At 48.0% G+C, this 23,533-nt stretch overlaps 1 protein-coding gene across 2 annotated transcripts in view; it reads left to right on the forward strand.

Moving 5' to 3' along the window:
- The window catches only part of LOC147624722 (uncharacterized), a 56,674-nt gene extending 34,592 nt beyond the window's left edge, over nucleotides 1-22,082 (forward strand). For both annotated transcript variants that reach the window (XM_086820013.1, XM_086820014.1), the window contains 3 exons: nucleotides 21,468-21,519; nucleotides 21,618-21,687; nucleotides 21,772-22,082. In XM_086820013.1, the coding sequence (XP_086676139.1) occupies nucleotides 21,468-21,519; nucleotides 21,618-21,687; nucleotides 21,772-21,867 (218 nt within the window). In that variant the 3' untranslated portion in view covers nucleotides 21,868-22,082. The remainder of the gene's footprint in view (nucleotides 1-21,467; nucleotides 21,520-21,617; nucleotides 21,688-21,771) is intronic.
- Nucleotides 22,083-23,533: the final 1,451 nt, after the last annotated feature.

Genomic DNA, 23,533 nt, shown 5'->3' on the forward strand with positions numbered 1-23,533 from the left:
TTCCATGCCTTGCTCCAACCTACACTGCTGAAAGTGCTCTGTGCTCCATCATCCTGACTCTACCTGGTTCATACTCTTTATCTGGCTGCCTCTTCTGGATCTAGCCCTAAGAATGTCCATGGCATCTATGATGCACATGACAGAAATACTGAAGGCAAGGGTATTTAATCATTTATTATGATTTCTAGCCATTGTACTTGTTGTACCAGTCTTTGTACCTGCTGTACCAGTCCTTGTACTTGTTGTACCTACTGTACCACCCATTGTACCGACTGTACCAGCTTCTGTATTTGCTGTACCAGCCATTGTACGTGTTGCACCAGCATTTGTACTTGCTGTACCTGTTGTACCAGCCATCGTACCAGCTGTACCAGCCATTGTACCTACTGTACCGGCTGAATGGAGAGTTGTACTTGTTGTACCAATTCTATTGCATGAAGACCCGTGGTTTTTGGGGAAGAATCAGTACCCACATGGAGGTATATGGATTATGTTGTTGGCTCGGCATTTCTACAGCTTGTGTTCCGGCTCGGTTACTTCCTTGTTTTCCTCACTCTCCGTATTTTTTTCCCTATTTTTCTGGAGCTGTGTATGGGCTGTCGATTGCCCTAGATGCTGGCCGACTTTGTCTTCTTTGCCCGACATGTGTCCTGTAGTCTTGGCCGACTGCATGCTCCTGGCCGACCAAGTATTTGCTAGTCCAGGTGGCAGTGGTGAGCAGCCAGGCTGCTATCGGCCTGTTTATGGGCTGGCCGACCAGCAGCTAGGGGCCATTTAGAATGGCCCCTTGTCCCCACACTCCAGTATGTATATTTCCGGGATTTTATTGGTGTATATAGCAGAGTTACACTGCTTCTCCCTTTCTATCATCTGTGTATTGCTCTCTACAGCAGTTGTCTTCATTTCTGTTGTGTATTTTGACACCCGGCACACCAAGAAAGGCTTTCAGGCAATGGTTCCAGGGGAGGATGATCCTTCAAGGGGTGTAGTGAGAGTGCCAGACTCAATACTTAGGAAAGAAGACCAGAGATAGTGTTCAGGGACAAGGCAGGAATGGAAAGGGGAACAGATGTACAGATCTTCATTAGAGCTGGAGTGGATTTGGAGACCGTGTGGGGTTTTCAGTGAAAAGGTATCCAAGAAGGGAAGGATGACAGGGGGACTCCGTGAATAGACAATGGGATGATGACAGTCATCCAAGAACAGAAGTTGGAATACTATCATCAAGTTTAGTAGAGGGAGATGTCATGTGCAAGACATGCATTGGCTAATCCCAGGGCTAATCTTGAAGAGGCAACAAGATAAAGACAGATTAGAACCTGATTTTGGAGCAGATGTTGCTGTTTTTGGCAAGGGAATGATTGGTGGTGGACAAGGGGTGCTGTCGGCCTGTGCCTGAGTGACCAGAGGAGCCGTCGGCTGAAGCAAATCTGATGGACCTTGTCCAGGACCTGGCCGACCAGTTAGTCGGCCAGTTCACTAGGTTATTCCAAGGTCTATAAAAGGCAAAAGTGCTCATTGTTTTGATCATTCAACCCTTTATGAGTTGGGTCATAGATTTTAGGACTAGAATAGGTTTCTTGAAGGCAGCCTATGGCTGTAAAGATTGTACTACCTTTTTGTACATTAGAATATATTGAATACTCAGCTATCTCTCTCTCTCTCTTCTCTCTCTTCTGCATGCGTTTTGCATCTGCATGTTCCAAGATGGTGTTTAGGGCTAGAAGAAGACTCCGAGAGCTTCCGCATGTGACATGTAGAGACAGGGGATGATTATTGGAAATGGCCCCAAAACTACAAGCACTCCATAAGCACATTAAGCAACAAGACAACTCAAGACGACACAAGATGTAGTCCACAAAGAACTAGGCACATAGCCCTTTTATTCAAGTGCTAATACAAGAGTTAAACAATGGTTACATTGAGCTAAGTGTGGCCTCCCAATTTATAGGGAGAGGAGGAAGAAGGCGCCTACTTCCATGACATCGCCCATGATGTATAGTGCCCCTTGAGAGCATCTAAGGCCACCTCCAAGACCTCTTCAAATAGGGTGCCCACATGACCCATGCCGTGTGACACCCATGCCACCTAGACACCTATTTTTGACTAGCTTATCTAGTCCCTTTTACTCCTTGTAAAAGCACCCACCACAAAGGTTAAAGATAATCCTAAAGCTAAACCATTTATTCCAATACTCCCTCTTGGTTTAGCTTCACTACGCAGGGTAAGCTCTCACCAAGTTCAAGTTCTTTGAAAACACACAAAAATATAAAAATGCCCACTGGCTAAAAATATTTACAATGTTTATTTAGCCCTTTGCTAAAAAGCATAGTCTGAATCAATAATGACCGTGTTGGCCTCTTCCTTGCCCTTGTCCTTAATCTCCTTTCTGAAAGCAGTCTTTGATCATATGACCTTTCTTACAATAGAAGCAAGGTTTGGGTCCCTTCTTCTTCTTTTTCTTCTCTTCCTTGGACATCATGGCAGATTCTGTAACTGGTACATCCACACTTGAGGACTCAATGCCATCAGTTGAAACTCCAAGTCGAGCTTCTTCCATGACCAAATGAGATGCTGCACTAACAAGGGTTAAATTTGGTTGGTTGGCAATAACACCAACCACATTATCAAACTTTGGGTGCATTAAAGAAAGCAACACAAAGATAGCCTCTTCCTCGGTAATGATTACCCCTATCCCTGAAAGTTGATTCATAAGACTTCTTATATTGCTTAGATGGGATGCAACATTATCCTTGTCTCCCATGTCAAGTCTATACAGTCTCTTTTTTAACCACAATCTTGAAGCAGCATTAGTTTGACCGAAGATACCTTTAAGCCTAGTCCATGCTTCATTAGCTGAAGCAGCACTTGCTACCTGTGGTATTTGAGTGTCATCTAATCCTTTGACAAGAAAAGCTAGAGCTTTCATGTCAAGTGCTTCCCAGAGCTTTTGTGCCTCTGCATCCCTGATTGGTTTCTTGTAATCACCCTTTGTTATGGTCCAATAGTCCTTCTCTATCATGGCCATTTGCATTTTTATGGACCATGTGTGATACTTTGTACCATCAAATTTATCACTCTTTTCAAAGAAGTCCTTCCCCATCACTAAGATTTTGAAGAGCAAGATTAAGCAAAATCAAACAACTTTGGCTATTTAGAAACAACTGAAAGATTAATACAAGTCAAATGATAAAACCAATGTTTTAGAATCCGTCACCACAGCCATAGAGCTCCATATTAGAAGCTAAGAAATCTCCAAGTCCTTGGGCTAGGGCAGTCTCGTAATACCAGGGCTTTCCTTCTGTTGCTTCCTTGTCTGATTCTCCCTTCCCAGTTGATTGCTCCCTTTTTGAATTTTGATTTTTAGGTTGTCTAACCCAAAGTGTATCAAATTGCCTTGTCCTTTTTCTGGCAGTTTGTTTTACTCTAGAAGTCTACTCCCTTTTTCTGGATGTGACCTCCTCTGTGCTTTGAGCTGCAAAGTACTCCTTCTCGACCTGTGCTTGAGTATTTTGAAACTCAACGGACGAGTCTGAAGAAACTTCTACCGCCCCTTGTACTCTTGATTCCTTGGTATCTGAAGAAATTTCTATTACGTTCATTTCATCATATCCAGTAAGAACCTTTTATCAAGTGATTTTCTCCTCTCACAATCATTAAGTGTACACAAAACTTCCCCCAAATAGGACCCTCACAAAAATGTGCTTTGGTTTACCCACCCACCAAAAATTAGCTCTTTTGAATGTTGCATAAATGATTTGATTTGATTTAGGAAACCTCCAAATGGAATTTTTCCCTTTTTGTCCTTTCCCTTTTTTAGAGAATATTCCAACTCACCTTCCACCTTTTACCACGGAAAAAACAAACGGCGCTTGATTACAGTCCCCACACTCGGTGACTTGCAGATGGCTCCTTCGACGTTGCTTGCTTCAGTTATGCCCACTGCTTTCCTTTGTAGTCGGTTTGATACAGCCAGTTTGATGTAGCACAGTCACCGTGCTCACCCACCGCTTTAGTTATGCCCACCGCTTTCAGTCTCCGAGCTTGTGCATCTCCAGCACACCGGGTTTGCAGATTCGTAGCTGCTCGGATGGGGATTACTCTCCATCCAAGCCGCTTGTGACGGCCCGCCGTATGGCTGAGACAGCCTCCACCTCAGCAGGTCATCCATGAGGATCATCGCGTGGAATGTATAGGGCCTTGGCGGCGCACACTATGTACGTTATCGTGGTTGCTTGAGGCAGGAGCTTCAGAGATGCCTGGTTGGGGGCAGTATTGATATTCTGATGATGCAAGAGCACCATTTGAGTGAGAGCAGGATTCGGAGATATGGTTCGGTGATGCCTGGTAGATGGGACACATTTTGGTCTGCAGGTTTTGGCCCCTTGGGTGGGCAGGGAGGAGTATGTATGGTCATTTTGCGGATGTATGGCGGCAGGCCATTGTGGATCGCGGGGTCATTGTGCCTGGTAGAGCGCAGTATGTTATTCTGAGGATGCACGATGAGCACTTTGGTGTGCTCAATGTTTATGCGCCCAATCATGCTAGTGCCAGAGCAGAGTTCTGGACCCTTGTTATAGATGCATTGCCCGAGGCCGCACATTGGTGTGTCGGGGGAGACTTCAACATGCTTGAGGACCCGGCCGATAGGGTGGGAGGCAGTCATGTTACAGTACACGGCACGGAGCTTGCAGCTTGGGAGCGATTTTGTATGACACTGCGGATCACTGATGCATGGCAGCATGAGGCTTTCTCTTGTTCTCAGGACAGTCCTAGTTTCTCTCGGTCAAATTGCCGGCAGGGAGGGACTAATCTATCACGGATTGATCTCTTCTATGTGGGTGACAGGTTCGGGGAGCGTGGTGGCTCCGTTGGCATTCTTGTTGGCACCTCTTTTTCAGACCATGCGCCAGTTATTTTGACAGTTGGACACGGGAGACCAGCTTGCAGTTGAGGATCCCAGAGAGGATACTTACAGACCCCAGTCTTTTTGAGGACATTCAGAGGATATGGCATGATAGCCAAAGCTCTGACCTGGATGCAGCAGGCCAGTGTGCCTAGGGACTCATCGAGCTCAGCTCTTTTTTGCACGCTACAGCCTTGACACGGCTGGGAGAGACACGAGAGCGGGAGCGTCGCTTGAGACGTAGCCTTGCTTCGCTCCAGCGTCTTCAGGAGCAGCTACCTACATGTGAGTGGGTGGCGTCCCAGCTGAGCCAGGCACGCTAGGAGGTTAGAGAGGTAGAGGAGCAGAGACACGAGTTCTACCATCATCGCCAGGCCTCTCAGTGGACGCAGCTTGGTGATAGAGTGACTGGGGAGTTTTTTGAGATCACCGGACCCCGCCATGCTCGAGCAGGAGTACGTTAGCTCAGGAGGCCGGACGGATCGTTAGCCACTGAGCCCGGGGAGATTAGAGCTATTGCCACTGAGTTCTATAGAGACCTGCTTTCAGCGGAGCCAGCCACGGAGGCACGTGATGCTTGCAGACAGACTGTGTGGGCCCATGTGCAGAGGAGGGTCACAGATCGTATGCGCACAGTTTTGGGTGAGCTCCTTTCAGAGGATGAGCTTGTTGAGGCTTTGAGGGCCCTTCCATAGTTGCCCTGGGGAGGATGGATTGACGCGTGCCTTTTTTATGTGCTATTGGGACCTTTTGGGGCCAAGCCTCCGCAGGGGTTTTTAGCATGTTTTGGACATTGGGGTGATGCCACAGAGTTTCTCAGAGGACTTGATCTTTCTTATCCCCAAGGGGGAGGGAGTGTCAGATGACATTCGGCATTGGAGGCCTATTACGATCCTCAATACTGTCTACAAGGTCCTAGCAAAGGCCTTGAGTTTGAAGGAGCTATGGAAAGCTCAACTGTAGAGTTAGGGTTTCATGTGGGAGACAATACACAGAGAAGAAGGGAGAGAGAGAGAGAGAGTTGTGGGGATAAGTCAACTCATCAAGTGTGAGTGTGTGATTTCCCTATCACACATGTATATTTGCTCAAGTACACATAGTGCACTTAGTACATTAAAAGTACTAAGTGTACTATGCACTATAAACTTATGGGCTTGTACACACTACAAGGGTGGGCATAATGCCTTTACCCCAACAACCTCCCACTTAAAGGCAAAGTGCCCTTAAATGAAGGAATAGAAAAATCAACATGTACATGATAATATACAAGGCCATATCAAGGCTGAAACTGGCCTCATCCAATGCCCATCAAGTGTCTGCAATTAGCAAATTGCTCTGGAGGCAAACTCTTTGTCAACAGATCAGCCGGGTTGTCATCCGTATGAATCTTAACAAGCTGAATTTGCTTGTTCTCTATCACCTCTCTGATGAAGTGATACTTCACATCCACATGCTTCGTCTTTGCATGAAAGACAGGGTTCTTTGCCAACTGGATGGCACTCTGACTGTCACAATGCAACAATGGAATATCCCTTGTATAACCCAAATCAACCACTAACCGAGATAGCCATAATGCCTCCTTGCAAGCCTCTGTGGTTGCAATTCTGTGGCTGCAATATACTCGGCCTCTGTAGTAGATAAGGCAGTGCACTTCTGCATCCTGGATATCCATGACACAGCACCTCCTATGAATGTAAACACATAACCGGTAGTAGACTTCCGGTTATCTGGATGACCGGCATAATCCGAATCCGTGTAACCATGCACTAATGCATCCTGTTTGCCAAAACAAATGCACATATCCTGTGTGCCCTTCAGGTATCTCATGACACCTTTCACTGCTTCCCAATGCTTCTTGCCAGGTTTGGCCATGTATCTAGAAACCACTCCCACTGCAAATGCAATGTCCGGCCTGGTAGCAACCATGGCATACATGAGACTGCCACAAGCTGAAGCATACGGAATCTTGGCCATATCCGCCCTGTCACTATCCGACTGTGGGCTGTCCATAGCACTGAGTTTCACATATGGAGGCAAAGGAGTACTAGTCTTCTTCTCCCCATCCATATTGAACCTCTGCAAAACTTTGCCAATATATTCCTTCTGAGACAAATACAACACATGCTGATTTCTGTCCCGAAGTATCCGCATACCCAAAATGTGATTTGCATCACCCAAATCCTTCATACCAAAGGTCTGATGCAGCCTCTTCTTCAAGGCATCCATCTCTTTACGAGATTTCCCGGCAATCAACATATCATCAACATACAAGATGAGGATCAATAGACTGCCATCCAAAGCTTTCTTGGTGTATAAGCAGTGATCTATGTCACTCCTCTTGAAATCCTGGGATTTCATGAATGTATCAAATTTATGATACCATTCCCTTGGTGCCTGTTTGAGCCCATAAAGACTCTTTTTCAGCTTGCATACAAGCTTCTCCTTTCCATTTACCGCATAACTCTCTGGCTGTTGCATATATATCTCCTCATGGAGATCACCGTGAAGAAAAGCAGTCTTCACATTCATCTAAATCAAATCCAGATCATGAGCAACCAAAGCTAATACAGCTCTAAGTGTGGTCATTTTGACCACTGGAGAGAAGATCTCATCAAAGTCCACACCATATTCCTGCTTGAAGCCCTTAGCCACTAACCTGGCTTTGTATCTTGGCTTTGCATCAGGTGCAACTTTGAGCCTGTAAACCCACTTGCATGGCAAAACCTTCTTGCCTGTAGGCAAATGCACCAACTTCCATGTTCCATTTTTGTGCAGAGAATCCATCTCTGACTTCATAGCACGCTCCCAAAGAGCCTTGACTGCCCTCTGTAAAGCCTCCTTATAACATGAGGGCTCCCCACAGTCAGTAAGCATCAAGTAGTCAACCCCTGGAACAAACCTGTCAAGGATTCTGGAGGGTCTTGTGGACCTCCGTACCCAATGACCATCATTTGCAGGTTGCTGTCCAGCTTGCATATCACCTATTGGTGGCTCCTGTTCCATGCCATAAGGTTGAAAAATCATGTTCGGTATCTCCTCTAACTGTGGGATATCCATAGGGATATCTTCTGCCATCTCTGGCTGTCCATTTGGACCATTTTCAGCACCATTTAAGGGTTGGTTTTTTGCTGTAATGGCTGATTTATAGCCCTTGGTTGTTGTCCATGATGTCCATCATCATCAAAGATGACTCTGCCAGGCTCGAGGAAAAAAACATTGGTCTCTATGATCCAAGTGCAAGTCTTTTCCTTGATCTGACTATGGGAACTTACGGGGCATGTTTCATAAAAAATGACATCATTGTTGCGTATAATCTTTCTATTCACTGGATCCCAAAGTCTATACCCCATTTCACCTCTGTCACCATATCCTAGGAATATGCATTTGTGAGACTTAGGATCAAGTTTGGTGCGCATTTCCCTGTGTATGTGCACGTACGCAACGTAACCAAACACTCTCAAGTGCTTGTAGGACGGAGGCTTCCCTGTCCATACTTCCTCTGGCACTTTCCCACCAAGCCTCGTGTTAGGTGACCTGTTTATAAGATGAACGGCTGTCATAACAGCTTCAGCCCAAAAACCATGAGGTAACGCAGCATGTGACAACATAGAACGGACCTTCTCCTGAATGGTCCTGTTCATCCTCTGTGCTGTCCCGTTTTGTGGAGGATCATAAGGAGTAGAGAGCTCCCTCTTGATGCCTTTAGCATCACAAAAGTCCTGAAACTGTTTGGATATATATTCTCCACCATTGTCGGAACGCAAAGCCTTCAGTGTTTTGCCAGTTTGATTCTCAACATGAGCAACAAACTTCTCAAACACTGAGAATGTATCACTCTTCAAACGAAGAGGATAAACCCACACCTTGCGTGTGGCATCATCAATAAAAGACACAAAATATTTTGCCCCTCCCAAAGAAAGCTGAGGCATCTCACATACATCTGTATGCACAAGCTCTAACTGAGCATCTTTCTGTCCAAGAGCTTTCTTGTGGGGGCACTGGAGTTGCCTGCCATATATACAATGCTCACAAAACTGAAAACTTGAGAACTTTAGAGAAGGCAAGTAACCAAAACGAGAATTGCTCCATTCCTTTGACACTCATGTGTCCCAATCGGCTATGCCACATAGAGATTTTCGGCAGCTCGGTTGCATTTACATTAGCATGGTGACAAACACCTGCATGCATGAAGTAAAGAGTGTCCACCTTAGAGCCTCTGGCAACAACCAATGAGCCCTTACTAATCTTCCACTTTCCACGACCAAATGTGGTAACATAATCAGCATCATCAAGCTGTCCAGTAGAAAGCAGGTTCTTCTTGATCTCAGGCACATGCCTGACATCATGGAGCATAAGCTGTGAGCCATCTGAAAACACAAGCCTCACATCACCTCTGCCAAGAATCTTGCATGCATGGTTGTCACCCAAATAAACTACTCCTTCATTGCCAGCAGTATACCTGACAAACAAGAACCTGTGACATGAAAGGAGGCACCTGAATCAATGATCCATGAGTGCATACCATGACCATCTCCTGCAAGAAGTGAATGGGCATCAAGTGAAGACGTGAATAGGACTTCATCCTCACTGTCACCTGCATGTGACACATTGACTTCTTCAATCTTGACTCCACTTTTGCCCTTTGACTTTGCATCTTTGGCTTCATCTTTGTCTTTGTCTTTTCCTTTGCCCTTTTCCTTTTGATCATTCTTCCATTTGTAGCATTGCTTTTTGATATGTCCCTTCTTGCCACAATAATGGCATTCCAAGTCCTTTTTGGAGCGGGACTTGCTCCTTCCCCGTTCTTGGCTTTTACCGCTTTGCTGGGATCTCCCACGTGCATTCATTGCATTTGACTTTCCAACAGAGTTGTTTTTCTTGTTCATCTCCTCTTGAAGGAGAGCACCCTCCACATCTGCATATGACAGCATAGCATTTGAATTGCTAGTGGCTGTCCTGAATGTGTCCCGACTCTCTGGCAAAGTGCATAAGAGAAAGGTGGCTTTGAACTCATCGTCCATTGCCAACTTTTGATTGATGACCTGGCTGACAACACCATTAAACTCATTTAGATGGGCTGTCATAGACGCCCCTTCCTTCATTTGAAGACCTATGAGTTTCTTCAACGAATACACTTTGCTTGAGGCACTTTGCTGGGCATACAAGTCCTGCAATCTTTGCCACATTCCCCAAGCTGTCTTCTCTTCACGTATGCTGAAAAGTAAAGTGTCTGACACAGACAACATGATAGTGGATCTTGCTAGCTCATCCATATCTTCCCATTCTTTAGCAGTAAGAGAAGCGGGCATTACACCCCTTTCTTTGATGGGCTTGTGTTGCTTCTTCTGGAGCAACACATTATAGCACTGGGTTTGCCAAATGTCATAATTATGTGAGCCTTCAAGCTTCTTGATGTGAAGCAATGAAGAGCTCTCACCTGTGGTTGCCATACCAATATGCAACCTTTGTCAATACCTGACTCCTTGCAAGATGTGCAAACACTGCACCAAAGCACACAAAGTGCTCAGAGTTGTTCTCCCAAAGTTTCTCCCACTGCGGAAGCACGAATGCAACTCTACTCCCACTGTATGTGATAAAATCACCAAAATCTGGTTGCTGCAGATTTAGGACAGCACCTTAGATGTGCTCTGTTCCCCTTCCAAAGTACTGTACAAAAGTACTAAGTGCTCACCAATGATGTACCAAATCTGTACCGGCAAGTACAGCAGCTGAAAATGAGCCTTTTCCTCACTCAAGTCAATGTACAGCCATGCCAAAACTTGTACAAAGTTGTACCAAATCTGTACCAGCAAGTACAGTAGCAATAAATGCTCTCCTGGCTGTCCAAATTAGGCAAAATCAGACCTTGACAGTCCCCACCACTGCATACAACAGTCCCGGACAGAATTGAGCAAGAGCCTCTTGACTGCAAGTGGATTTCTGAGGGTTCAAGGCATAAAAGTCTTCCCTGCTGCTTTGCCAAGCTCAACAAGCATAAAATCTTGAAAAGCCCCTTGATTCAAGATCAATTTCTGATCATACATGGTACATTAACGCACATGAAGGCATCCAGAGTCTTCACAATGCTTCCCCCTGGCCACATATACATCCAATACATAAAAGCCCCTTGATTTAATGGCACATTGAGTGCTTGACAGGCATCAACACATTGCCCAAAGCATCAAATGCCAGTGCCTGCATGCAAATCAATTCAATTGGCACAAAAGCCCTTTGATTTGCACTCCAATTTCCTGCAATTTTGCCCCAAATGTGAGATTGCTCACATCATACAGCATGTATGAATGCCCAATGGCACAATTACATCAAAAGCCCCAAATTTTGACATCCAATTTCTTGCAAATTGACCCGGAATGTGACCATGTCACCCAATTTTGCCAATTTTGCTGAAATCTGAGCAATTTGGCACCTGTACCTGCTCAATTGATGAAAATGGACATTTAAATTCCAAAATTGAAGCAAATACCTCTGAATTTCTGATTTTTGTTGTAGGAAAAGGGGTTGCGTCGTATTTGATGACTCGTATGAGATGCTGCTTCTGCTGTGCAGGTACGGATGCTGCTTCACGGCCTGCCAAGACACCTGTACTGCCCAGCGATGACACACATGGAGTCCTCAGAGAGGGCAGCCCAAGACATGGGCACAGAGAGAGTCGGAGCTGTGTGAGATCAGGAACAGCGGGCTGTAGAAGAAGCCTGAGCAGCGACGAACGTGGGCGCAATATCGCGAGTCAAGATGTTCCCGGACGGACGCTAGCGGGCGGAGCCCTGTTTGTTGACGCTGCCTGCGCCTAGCACAAATCGGCCGTCAAGCTCGCTGACGTTGCCGATAGCCTTGTCAACGCAGTTCACCATTTCCGTCTCGTTCCGAAGTTCAAAACGTGGAGGGTCAAGCCCTCGACGGCCGTCATCAACCAGTACAAGTTCCAGGCGTGGCCGGAGTTCCGGCGGGAGTTCCAGCAGGAGTTCCGGCGGCGTGTCTCTACCTATGTCGCCGACGGGACGGAGGCTCGGAACCTAGCATCACATGACCGTGCGCCTGGTCTTGATAACCGAGAGGCCAAACCGGGTGCTTGGGAAACCAGCTTCAGTGAGCTCTCCGACACTGCCCTTCGCGATTACTCTCGGCTGCAACTGGCTGATCCTCGCTGACCAGTTCTGCACACAGGCGACCAGTTGTGCACTGGCTCCGTACAGCACAAGATTTTCCTCTCTGCACGCTTCACAGCTCTGCCGGCTGTACATAGCACTCTTCTAGGCTCTGATACCAGTTGAAGGAGCTATGGAAAGCTCAGCTGTAGAGTTAGGGTTTCATGTGGGAGACATACACAGAGAAGAAGGGAGAGAGAGAGAGAGAGTTGTGGGGATAAGTCAACTCATCAAGTGTGAGTGTGTGACTCCCCTATCACACATGTATATTTGCTCAAGTACACATAGTGCACTTAGTACATTAAAAGTACTAAGTGTACTATGTACTATAAACTTATGGGCTTGTACACACTACAAGGGTGGGCATAATGCCTTTACCCCAACAGAGTTTGAGGATCCAGCCCTTCCTTGGGGATTTGATTCATGTTACCCAGACAGGATTCGTCAAGGAGCGTAGTATCATTGACAACATTTTCACCTTTTGGGAGGCGACGGCCCGAGCTAGATTTCTCGGTGAGGACTTGGTCGTTATGCTTCTCGATTTTGAGAAGGCATACGATAGAGTCGATCGGGGTTTTCTAGAGAGCACTATGCTTCGCCTGGGTTTTGAGCCAGACTGGATTCAAGGAGTGGCGGCTCTATATTCCACACCCCCCCTCCTATTGTATGATATAGCCTCTCAGTTACTTGTACTTTTATTTGTACTTTTCTGCACCTAGGGAGAGTCTCCCTAGCTGCCTTGATTGGATCTCTGCTCTGCCTTCTTATGAGTAGGAGAGGGTTTTTTGTAGCCGAGTGGGCCTTTTTTTATAACTAATGAAAGGATCTTTTCTCGGAAAAAAAAAAACATGTGCCCTATAAGCACGAGGCATGGCTGGCCCCTCAACATACATTGGTGCATTCCCACGTATAGCGTCTCCCTCACGAGCACACTTGAGGCATGGTCAGCTCGCTGCTGAATGGTGCCCAAGCACGGGTGCAGGTCGATGGGGAGTTGACACCTCCATTTGAACTTAGTTGTTCAATTAGGCTTTGTGGCAGATGCTTTAGATTGGCTAGTTCAAGAATAGGTAGATCTTGGCAATTTCAGCAAACACAAGTGCTGGGATTGAAGGAGTGGTCGATGGAAAAGTTGTTTTGGTCCCCGTATTTCCAAGGTGAAGATTTACAGTCTGGCCAGCATAGAGTCTTATCTAAGCAAACTGCGGGTTCACTTGTACTGATGGAAGTTCAGGCGCAAAGCATCCATCAGGATTGCTAGAACATTGTGGTAGTGCCAGTTGACATGAGAGTGTAGTAGTCAGAATGGCTCTTTTTCGGTCCAAGGTGGTTTCCATGTATGCCAAGACACCTTCCTGTTGTCAAAGATGTTTCCACGTTAAATCCAAGAAAATGGGAAAAATAATAATCATTTAAGCTCTAGAGAATCCTTGGAATGCAAGTCTTTCCATTCTTTCTACATATATTCCTTATAAGTTCTTGTTGATTTTGAAAAGTAAGTTTTCCAGAGCATTTAATGCAAACTCTAAAGCCATATTTAGAGGAGCATCACATCTGCTTCATTCGATTCCCAATTATGTTGTAATTCATACATGCCATTATATTGGTCAAAGTCCTTACTAGTTTATTGGTAAACTAGGGTAAACCTTGGTGATTGATACCTGGATTTCAGTTGATGGCATTGCTTGATCAGCTTCGGTCTCTGTGCCCATCACCTCCGGAGAGTGATAGAAACTTAGTTCGGTGGTTTTATAAAGCATGTTCTTTTGGACTAACCTTATACAAACCTGCACCTACTCTTGGGCACTGATGACATGAGTAGGGATGTCATAGCTTATTGTCCACGCTATGCATGATAGAGTTCATGAACCTACACTTCATGTTCGGACAGACATTGGAGTTAATGGTTGCACTTTTGAGTCGAAGTCTTTTTTAAAGTTTAGCTTAATGTTTGGTTCTGGCTCTTAGTGCTTTAGGTCTAGAGTTTACGGTTCTCTGTTTTGCTATTTTGTGGTGTTGTTTAGTATCTCAGCTCAAAAGGTTTAAGTTCTTATTAATAAGAAGTGTGTATACTTTTGTGTGTGTTATTTTATTATTTATTTTTTAAAGTTTCTTTCATTCATGTAATTGTTTTGTTTTGTTTTCTTGTTTCTTGTTTTTTGTTTTTTGCTTTTGTTTTTAGTTTTAAGTTTTGTTTTGTTTTGTTTTTTTTTTGTTTTTTGTTTTGTTTTTTTTTGGTTAATGTCTTAATTAAAAGTCTTCGTTTGATATTATCTTTTGATTTCCTCTCCTTAGTAGCTAGGTTTGTTAGTTTATTTATTTTTGATCTTTCAAATGCTTTGTTTTTGTCTTTGTCCTTCTTCACTATTATTTCTTTCTCAAATCTCTCAATTCATAAGTTCAGATTTTTCTGACCTTACGAAGGTTTGGCTTTCTGCAAATGGCATTACAACTTTCTATGGCACGTGGGTGGATGTGAGAACACATGTGCGTGCTTTCTCTTTACGCTCATAAAGATGTTTTTTTTTTCCTGAGAAAAGATCCTTTCATTAGTTATATAAAAACGCCCGTAGGGCTACAAAAGATCCTCTCTGCTCATAAGAAAACAGAGCAGAGAACAAAGCAAGGCAGCCAGGGAGACTCTCCCTAGGTGCTGAAAAATACAAGAATCAGTACAAAGAACTGAGAGGCTATATCATACAATAGGAGGGGGGAAAAGCCAAACAGGTGGCTTGTAGTGCCAACGGGGGGACCCCACGTGTAGGGTATAGAAGGGGCCGCTGTGCCAAGTGGTGTGAAAGGCCTGGCGCCGCAAGATCGCCTCATCCCGAGTCGCCCCGGATGCGGTCGTACTGTCCTCGCAGGGTGTGGATGAGCTCCTGCCAGATCCCTCGAACAGTCTCGGCTGGTGGCTCCAGTCTCCCCTCAAAGGCCCTGAAACACCGGGCCCTCTAGGTGAACCATATGGTGAGGCTGCTGAGGAGCTCCCATCGTAGATCCCTCTCCTGTGTCCAGCCGGCGGACGAGAAGTCCGGTGAAGGAACAAGGCGAGGCTGTCCCCTAATGAATCTGATGGCCTGGCTGTCCTGCTCCGTCTCATAGCCCATAGCAAGCCCTGACGAAGTCGACCAAGCAGCGGCACCCCACGTATACATCCCCTCTGGAGAGAGGGGGGCCAGAATGCGCAGCATCCGTAGCCAAATCTGCTGCGCTTGAGGGCAATCCCATAGGCAATGTCTCTGTGTCTCCATAGGGTGGCCGCATCGGACGCAGGCCGCCGAAAGACCGCTGTAGACAAGCCAGGTGCCAACTGCAGAACCCCTGTGGGCGACCAGCCACTGGAAAGTCGAGATCCTGCGTGCCTGTCGACTAGCCCAGAGCCTGGTCCAAAAGTCCTCCAAGAACTCCAGTGAGAGTCCCTGAAGCCGCCAGTGCCCCGATGCAGCTGGAGAGACCATCCTCCTCGCCGTCAAAATATGTCGCCCCAACCGAACAGTATACTGGAAAAAGGTGATCTCTGTGGCCTCAAGGGATGCATAAGGATCATGCCACTCGTACTCGCTAGGGTCCCACTGCAAGGGGCGCGCTGCATATGCCCATATACGCCAATCAGAGTCCACATTTGCAGGGTCTGGGTCAATATGCCACTTCCGAGAAGCGGCGGCCACCACCCGTATCCTCTGAAAGATGCACTCTGCAACCAAAGGTGACTCCACCTCCACTCTCTGAAGTCTACCCTCATCCTAGATCTCATAGTAGAGGCATCTGCCATCCTCAGTGCAAGCTCTGACAGCAATCAGGATCTCCAACTGAGTAAAGGCTCCCATCCACCGTGGGGCCACGGGCTCGAGAGGCGTGAACCACTCCTCTGTGAGTGCCTCCTGAATGTCATCCCTCATAATCAACCCCCCTTTGAAGTGACCCAGCCTCTCCACCTGGATCTCCTCTGGGAGACTGCAGAAGGCCTGCCAGTCTCCAAAACTGCGTGCTGGGCCTGCCGCCAATGGTCCCCAGGCTAGACGAGGCCAAGAACCCAGCATATGACCCTGCTCTCTGCGAACCGCTGGGCTCTAGATGAGCGGCTGTCTGGCCCGCTCCTCATCACAAGAAGGAGGTCTCTGAGAGAGCCCCGGTCTCAGCAACTCCCAAGCTCTCAGGATGCTCAAGGCAAATCTGTCCTCCCATCCTCTACTAAGGCCTGTCCTCCTCATCTCTATGAAGATCCATCGTATCTCTGGTGCCCAAGCGCCCCCTGCTGGGGGAGCTCGAGCCTGCAGTCGTTGCAAAAGAAGCTCTTTCCAAGGCTCTGCGCGCGCCTGGAAGCAGCCCCCAACAATAAGCATCCCCAATAAGGCTCTACTCTGATCAACTGGATCTATAATGCCCAAGCCTCCCTGGGCCAACGGAAGTGTAATAACTGCCCAAGCAACCTTTGCCCTGGCTGGCTGACCATCCCGCCGAGACCAAAGAAAGTTCCTGATCAGCCTCTGTACCTAGCTGATACAAGAGCTCGAGAAGATCCAGCAAGACGTAATGTACCACATGGTCGCTAAAAGCACCTGATTTGCCACCACCACCCTCCCAGCCAAGGATAGCCGAGCTGTACTCCAATACAAAAGCTTCTTCCGAATGCTCAGAAGAAGCGGGGTAATCTGCTGCTCAGGTGACAAATCTAGTCCAATCTAGCATCCCAAATATCACAGTGTTGTGCCAGGAGAAATCCATCTAAAACCCGGGTCTGGGCTCCATGCCGGAGTGGGAGCGCTACTGATCCAAAAGGCCACTGTCTTGCGCCAATTGATCAATGCTCCCGAAGCTGCACTAAAAACCTGGAGCGACTGCTCTGCCCGCTGAAGATTGGCCTCCTGGCCATGCAAAAATAAACCCGTGTCATCAGCAAACTCAGCATCGAGCAAGTCCTCCCCCTTGACTGGGAGCTGGAGTCCTCTCAAACCAACCTCCTCTGCCGTCAGATACATGCTCATAGCCTCCGCAAAGAAGAGAAAAAGAAACGGGGCGAGAGGACATCCCTGACGGACTGATCTGGTCAACTCAAAACTCGGCCCCCTTCCTCCTGCAATCAGCACCTGGCTAGGAGCTGTGGAATATAGAGCCGCCACCCCTCGAATCCGACCTCGCTCAAAGCCCAGGCGAAGCATAGTGCTCTCTAAGAAACCCCAATTGACTCTATCGTATGCCTTCTCAAAATCGAGAAGCATCACGACCAAGTCCTCACCAAGAAATCTAGCTCGGGCCGTCGCCTCCCAGAAGGTGAAAATGTTGTCAAGGATACTACGCTCCTTGACGAATCCTGTCTGGGTAGCATGAATCAACTCCCCCAGGAAGGGCTGGATCCTCAAACTCAAGGCCTTTGCCAAGACCTTGTAGACAGTATTGAGGATCGTAATAGGTCTCCAATGCCGAATATCATCTGATACTCCCTCCCCCTTGGGGATAAGAAAGATCAAGCCCTCTGTAAAGCTCTGTGGCATCACCCCAGTGTCCAAAACATACTAAAAGCCTCTGCGGAGGCCTGGCCCCAAAAGGTCCCAATAGCGCATAAAAAAGGCAGGCGTCAATCCGTCCTCCCCTGGGCAACTATGGCGCGGAAGGACCCTCAAGGCCTCAGCAAGCTCAACCTCTGAGAGAGGCTCACCCAGAACTGTACGCATACGATCGATGACCCTCCTCTGCACATGGGCCCACACAGTCTGTCTGCAAGCATCCCGAGCCTCAGTGGCTGGCTCCGCTGAAAGCAGGTCTCTATAGAACCCAGTGGCTATGGCTCTGATCTCCTCGGGCTCAGTAGCTACCGATCCGTCCGGCCTCCCAAGCTGGCGGACTCTTGCTCGAGCATGGCGGGGCCCAGTAATTTCAAAAAACTCCCCAGTCACTCTATCACCAAGCTGCGTCCACTGAGAGGCATGGCGACGATAGTAAAACTCATGTCTCCTTTCCTCTGCCTCTCTAACCTCCTGGCGTGCCTGGCTCAGCTGGGACGCCACCCACTCACATGTAGGCTGCTGCTCCTGAAGGCGCTGAAGCGAAGCAAGGCTACGTCTCAGCTGACGCTCCCTCTCGCGGGCCTCTCCCAGCCGTGTCAAGGCTGCAGCGTGCAAAAAAGAGCTGAGCTCGATGAGTCCCTGGGCACATTGGCCTGCTGCATCCTGGTCAGAGCTTTGACTATCATGCCATATCCTCTCAATGTCCTCAGCGAGACTAGGATCTGTAAGTACCCTCTCTGGGATCCTCAACTGCAAGCTGGTCTCCCGTGTCCTCTCCTCTAGAGTCAAAATAACTGGCGCATGGTCTGAAAAAGAGGTGCCAGCGAGAATGCCAACGGAGTCCCCTCGCTCCCCTAACCTGTCGCCCACATAAAAGCGATCAATCCGTGATAGATTAGTCCCTCCCTGTCGGCGATCCGACCGAGAGAAACTAAGACTGTCCTGAGAGCGGGAGAAGGCCTCATGCTGCCATGCATCAGTGATCCTCAGTGTCATGCAAAATCGCTCCCAAGCTGCAAGCTCCGTACCGTGCACTGTAACATGACTGCCTCCCACCCTATCGGCCGGGTCCTCAAGCATGTTGAAGTCTCCCCCCGACACACCAATGTGCGGCCTCTGGCAATGCATCCGTAACCTGGGTCCAGAACTCTGCTCTGGCACTAGCATGGTTGGGCGCATAGACATTGAGAACGCCAAAGAGCTCATCATGCGTCCTCAGAATGACATACTGTGCTCTACCAGGCACAATGATCCCGCGATCCACAATGGCCTGCTGCCATACATCCTCAATGACCATACATACTCCTCCCTGCCCACCCAAAGGGCCAAATCCTGCAGACCAAAAGGTGTCCCATCTACCAGGCATCACCGAACCATATCTCCGGATCCTGCTCTCACCCAAATGGTGCTCCTGCATCAACAGAATATCAATACTACCCCCAACCAAGCATCTCTGAAGCTCCTGCCTCAAGCAACCACGATAACGTATATAATGTGCGCCGCCAAGGCCCTGTACATTCCATGAGATGATCCTCATGGATGACCTGCTGAGGTGGATGCTGTCTCAGCCGTACGGCGGGCCTTCGCAAGCGGCTTGGATGGAGAATAGTCCCCATCTGAGCGGCTACGAATCTGCCCACCCGGTGTACTGCAAGAATCTCGGATCAGGCGCCAGTGGGCTGTGTCCCATGGCGATTGCCTCCCGCTCAGACAGAGCACCCTCGTGTATGCATACATATCCAGGGTCGCGTGCTAAGTCTGCCACAATGCGAACGACCAAATGTCGAATCCCTGAGGCATACATATCCAGGGTCGCGTGCTAAGTCTGCCACAATGCGAACGACCAAATGTCGAATCCCTGAGGCATCCACACTCCCGGGATCAACTCCCATAGTCGGCCTATCACATCTGTCACCTCCAGATCACTCACATGGTGAGAAAACTCAACTGCCTGAATCTTCAAAGTGCTAAGAGCGAGCTCCAGGGTCCACTCCCGGTCGCAAGGGCCACAGAGAGGGAATGAGAAGGCCACTGCTGAATCAAGTGCCTCCTCCCCGCGGGCCAGAGGTATCACTATATGAACTTGGATGGGTGCTGGCTCATGGGGGCCCTCTGCTCCAAAAAGCCGTGTGAAGGAGTAATCAAAAGCCTCCGAGCGCTGTCTAGTGTCGAGACGACTCAGCCGACTGTGGATAGAGGATATCCGTGAAGCCCGAATTGGCATGGTAAGTCTCCTCTGCGGTGCTCGAGCAAGGTCGGTGCTCAGAGCCCTCCGGACTGCAGGTGAACGCTAGGGGACTGCCAGGGCCTCCCGAGGAGCCGAGGCGAGCGGGGGGGGGAGGAGGGGGGGGAGAAGGGGGTGGGGAAGGAGCCGCTGCCGAAACTGGAACGGGGACGGGAGGAGGCGAAGGAGGAAGCGAGGCGGGAGGAGGGGACGAGGGAGGGGGGGGTGGGGCGAAGGAGGGGGTGCTGGCATCTCCTGGTCCTCAGTCGGCACTGGGGTCTCCTCCTGGAGGGGAGCAAAGCTGTTCCTCACGGGAACCCAGTGATGCCGAGTCTGTGGCTGCTGCTGCATCGGTCTCTGGGCGTGCTACTGGGGCTGTCTCCCTCGACGGCGCCCCTGTCCAGTCTGCCACTCCGAGGTCTCTGTGGGCTGAGCAGGTGTCCCGGAGGCTGCCTGCCGAGCCGCATCTGTGGGCGGGCCATCAGGGGCCTGCTGCTGCGGTGCAGGTCGGGGTCTCCTGCGAGGGCAGGCCTTGGCCAGGTGGCCGACCTGTCTGCAAATAAAGCAGTGGTTTGGGAGTCCCGAAAACTCCTCTCTCTGATCAATCCATCCCTCCCCTATCCTAGGTAGCTGAAGTGGGGCCAGTCTCGAGCACCGAGCCCACCAATGCTCCTAGCCTCGAAAGGAGCGGAAGGTACTCGCGGCGGAGTCCAGGGAAGCAAACAGTAACATGGAAAAGGCGCTCTCCCCGCTCGGCCGCTGCGGGGTCAAAGCCATGCTGCCAAGGTCTGAAAATGCCCGAGCGCCACTGATGTCAAGGGGACTCATGGCAAGGACCTGGGCCACGCTCTGGGCAGTCTCGAACTCGATCTGGTAGTGTCCACGGCCCAGAAGCTGAACGTCCAGGATCTTGCCCATGTCTGCAAGAAGGCGGGCCTGAAGAAGATCCTGGATCTCCCCTTTGCTGGGGCGAGTGCCGACTATACGGCAGATGGTGGAATGTGCCTGGAGGCGTTCCACCTTTGCGGCGAGGCTCACTTCCTCTTCTGGCGAAAGAGAAAGCCTGATGGGGGCATCCTCAGGGGCGGTCGAGGGGGCTGCAGAAGAGTCCCTCTGAGGTGGGGCGGGAGGAGCCTCCATCAGAGTCTGAAGCTGTGGCGAAGGCGGAGCGAATGCGATACCTGCAAGAACCGAGCTGCACACGAAGGGCGGAGAGGAAAGGCGGAAGGATAAAAAAAGAAAGAAAGAACCCCCAGGGGGCAGAAAAACCAGCAAGAGGGGGGGGGGGGGACGGGGCGCTGAAGAGGTGAGGGGGGCGCAATGGCGAGCTGAAGGGGGGCGGGCGCTTCAGCGCGAGAGAGGGCGAGAAGGCGAGATGAGGGGGGGGGGGCGAGCAGGCAGCGCGAGCAGGGGTGAAGGCGGGAGCTTCAGCGACCGGAATCAGAGCAGAGCTCACATGTAAGCTATTTCTTTTGCCCTCTCCTCGTATACGCTCACCAAGATGTTGGTTTGTGTGAGGATAGCGTTAAATTTTGCAAAGCTCAGTTGGGGCAGATTGGAGTAATGTGATTCAGTATTATGAGTAGTTAAACTAAAAGTAGTTAAATGAGCAAATGCCTAGCTGCTTCACACTTGCCTTACATCCAGAGCTGATTTGGTATGTGCAGGCATGCACAGGCATTTCGTATTGTATGGTCTCATGGAGTATCTGGAGAAAAGGTGGTTTTTCTCTCATCCTAAACTCCCACTCTTGCTCTTTCCAGAATTTCTGGATATATGGGAAATGTTTTTGTTCGCATCTCTTGATCTTTCTGCAGGCTACACCAGCACTTCACAGCGGATGAAATCTTGCAGCAATTGGACCGATTTTACAACATTGAAATGCTTGTATGTTTCTGTTCTTTGTTTTATGCTTTGTGAGTGCATCAAGGAGGAATGTTGATTGAGTGATGAATGGACATGTTATTGTAGAAACCAGACGAAGAGGAGGAAATCCAGAGCCAGGAAGAAGAATTCACCTTGCCTCCAAGTTTCTTCAACCAAAAAGATGATGCAAAGGAAAGTTGAGTAAAACCCAATTTCATCTTTGAAATCACTTCTCTGACATGGTGCAGCAGGTGCTTGTTCATATGGGGCAAGATTCGTATGCCGAAATCAGATCATAGTGTGCTTTGTGCTTCTGTATCTTCAGCAGTTGTATATAATCACATAATTTGTTAGCCAAAGCTGTAATGATAGAAATTTGTACATTTTTAGAAAAGAAAATGACAGTTATGGTATTTCAACAATGGTGGCCAGTGGACAAAATAAAGTTTATGATCGAACCCCATGGGTGTGTAGCCTGGTGGTGAGAGTTTTCATCTTGCAGGGAGAGAACCTGTGTTTGAATTGAACCCCATGGGTGTGTAGCCTGGTGGTGAGAGTTTTTACCTTGCAGGGAGAGAACCTGTGTTTGAATCCCCCCCCCAGCCTACACCTGTGCCGTGTGCCCATTGTTGATCATGTCAATTTGCTTTCATAGCAGTCATTGTTTGATTGTGATATTGGTTTAACCTGGGTACTACACACATTCCCCCCCGCCCCCTTCACCAAAAAAAAAAAAAAACCAACAATGTCTTCCAATCCAAAGACAGTCATAGATTATTGTTGCATGTAGTAGCTATCCTTTAATGTGGCTAATGCCTTGGTGTTTTGGAACATAGAAGTGCTATTACCATATGCCATGTTCACACACTATTCCAAAAATTTTGGAGGGTGGTTGAAGGACAGGTACAATTTCACGCCTAGAGTCTATGTGAAAGAAAGGCATGGTTTGCTATTTTCCGGGTGCACTCAAAGGTTTCAAACCTGAAGCACCAACAAATCATAAAAATAACATTGTTGACTAAATGGTCTTTTCTTAAAACAAGGGCCTGGCCAGTAGTGTTGAAATTTGAAGCCTTCAGAGGGCATCAAAGCCCTTCAAACCTTAAAGAGAAGGCCTCTTAGAAAAAAAGGCCACAGGAGCCCCAGTAATTTGAAAATTTCTCTAAATTTTAACAACAAAGATATGTTTTTAAAGGTCAAGCTAGTTTATGGCCTTAAAATTGAAGGTTAGGGTAGGCCTACAAATTTCAGCCCTATTAGCAACACTAGGTACTAGAAGGATTAAAAGTAGAGTAGAATCTATACTAGGGTTGACACTCTATAGGACGGTAACACTAGGTAAGACTTGGAAGGATTAAAATTAGAGGAGAATCTATATTGGGGTTGTGGGCTCCGGCTTGTCAACTCGTGACATTAACTTGAAGGGTCATTATTGAAACACAAAAATCGTTAGGATAGGAACCTTAAATACTCAAAGGAGAGAGAAAGAGAGAAGATAACACATGCAAAAATGATTAATAAAAACTTTGATCCTTTGAACATTTTTCTATGCTCTTTAAGAGCATCCTCTTTTAAAAAATGGTCATGGCTAAGAAAATGTTTTGATTGTCGTGATAACAATGAGCCATAATACCTTGTTATTTGAGACACCTTTTATATTATTAATTAGCATAGCTCTTGTCTTGTCATCACTTTCCATTTGAGGTGCATGACATGTATGCGCGCGCGTGCACACGCACACGCACGCACACGCACACGCATCAATCGTTCAAACAAAAAAAAATTCCATAGAATTTAAATTCAAGTGAGTAAATGAATTAAAAAAAGTAGAAAAAAAACTATGAATTAGTCTAAAAAGAGGTGGAGA

This window comes from Cibotium barometz, chromosome 25 (assembly GCF_041138505.1).
Source record: "Cibotium barometz isolate CiBa-2024 chromosome 25, ASM4113850v1, whole genome shotgun sequence".
NCBI lineage: Eukaryota > Viridiplantae > Streptophyta > Polypodiopsida > Cyatheales > Cibotiaceae > Cibotium > Cibotium barometz.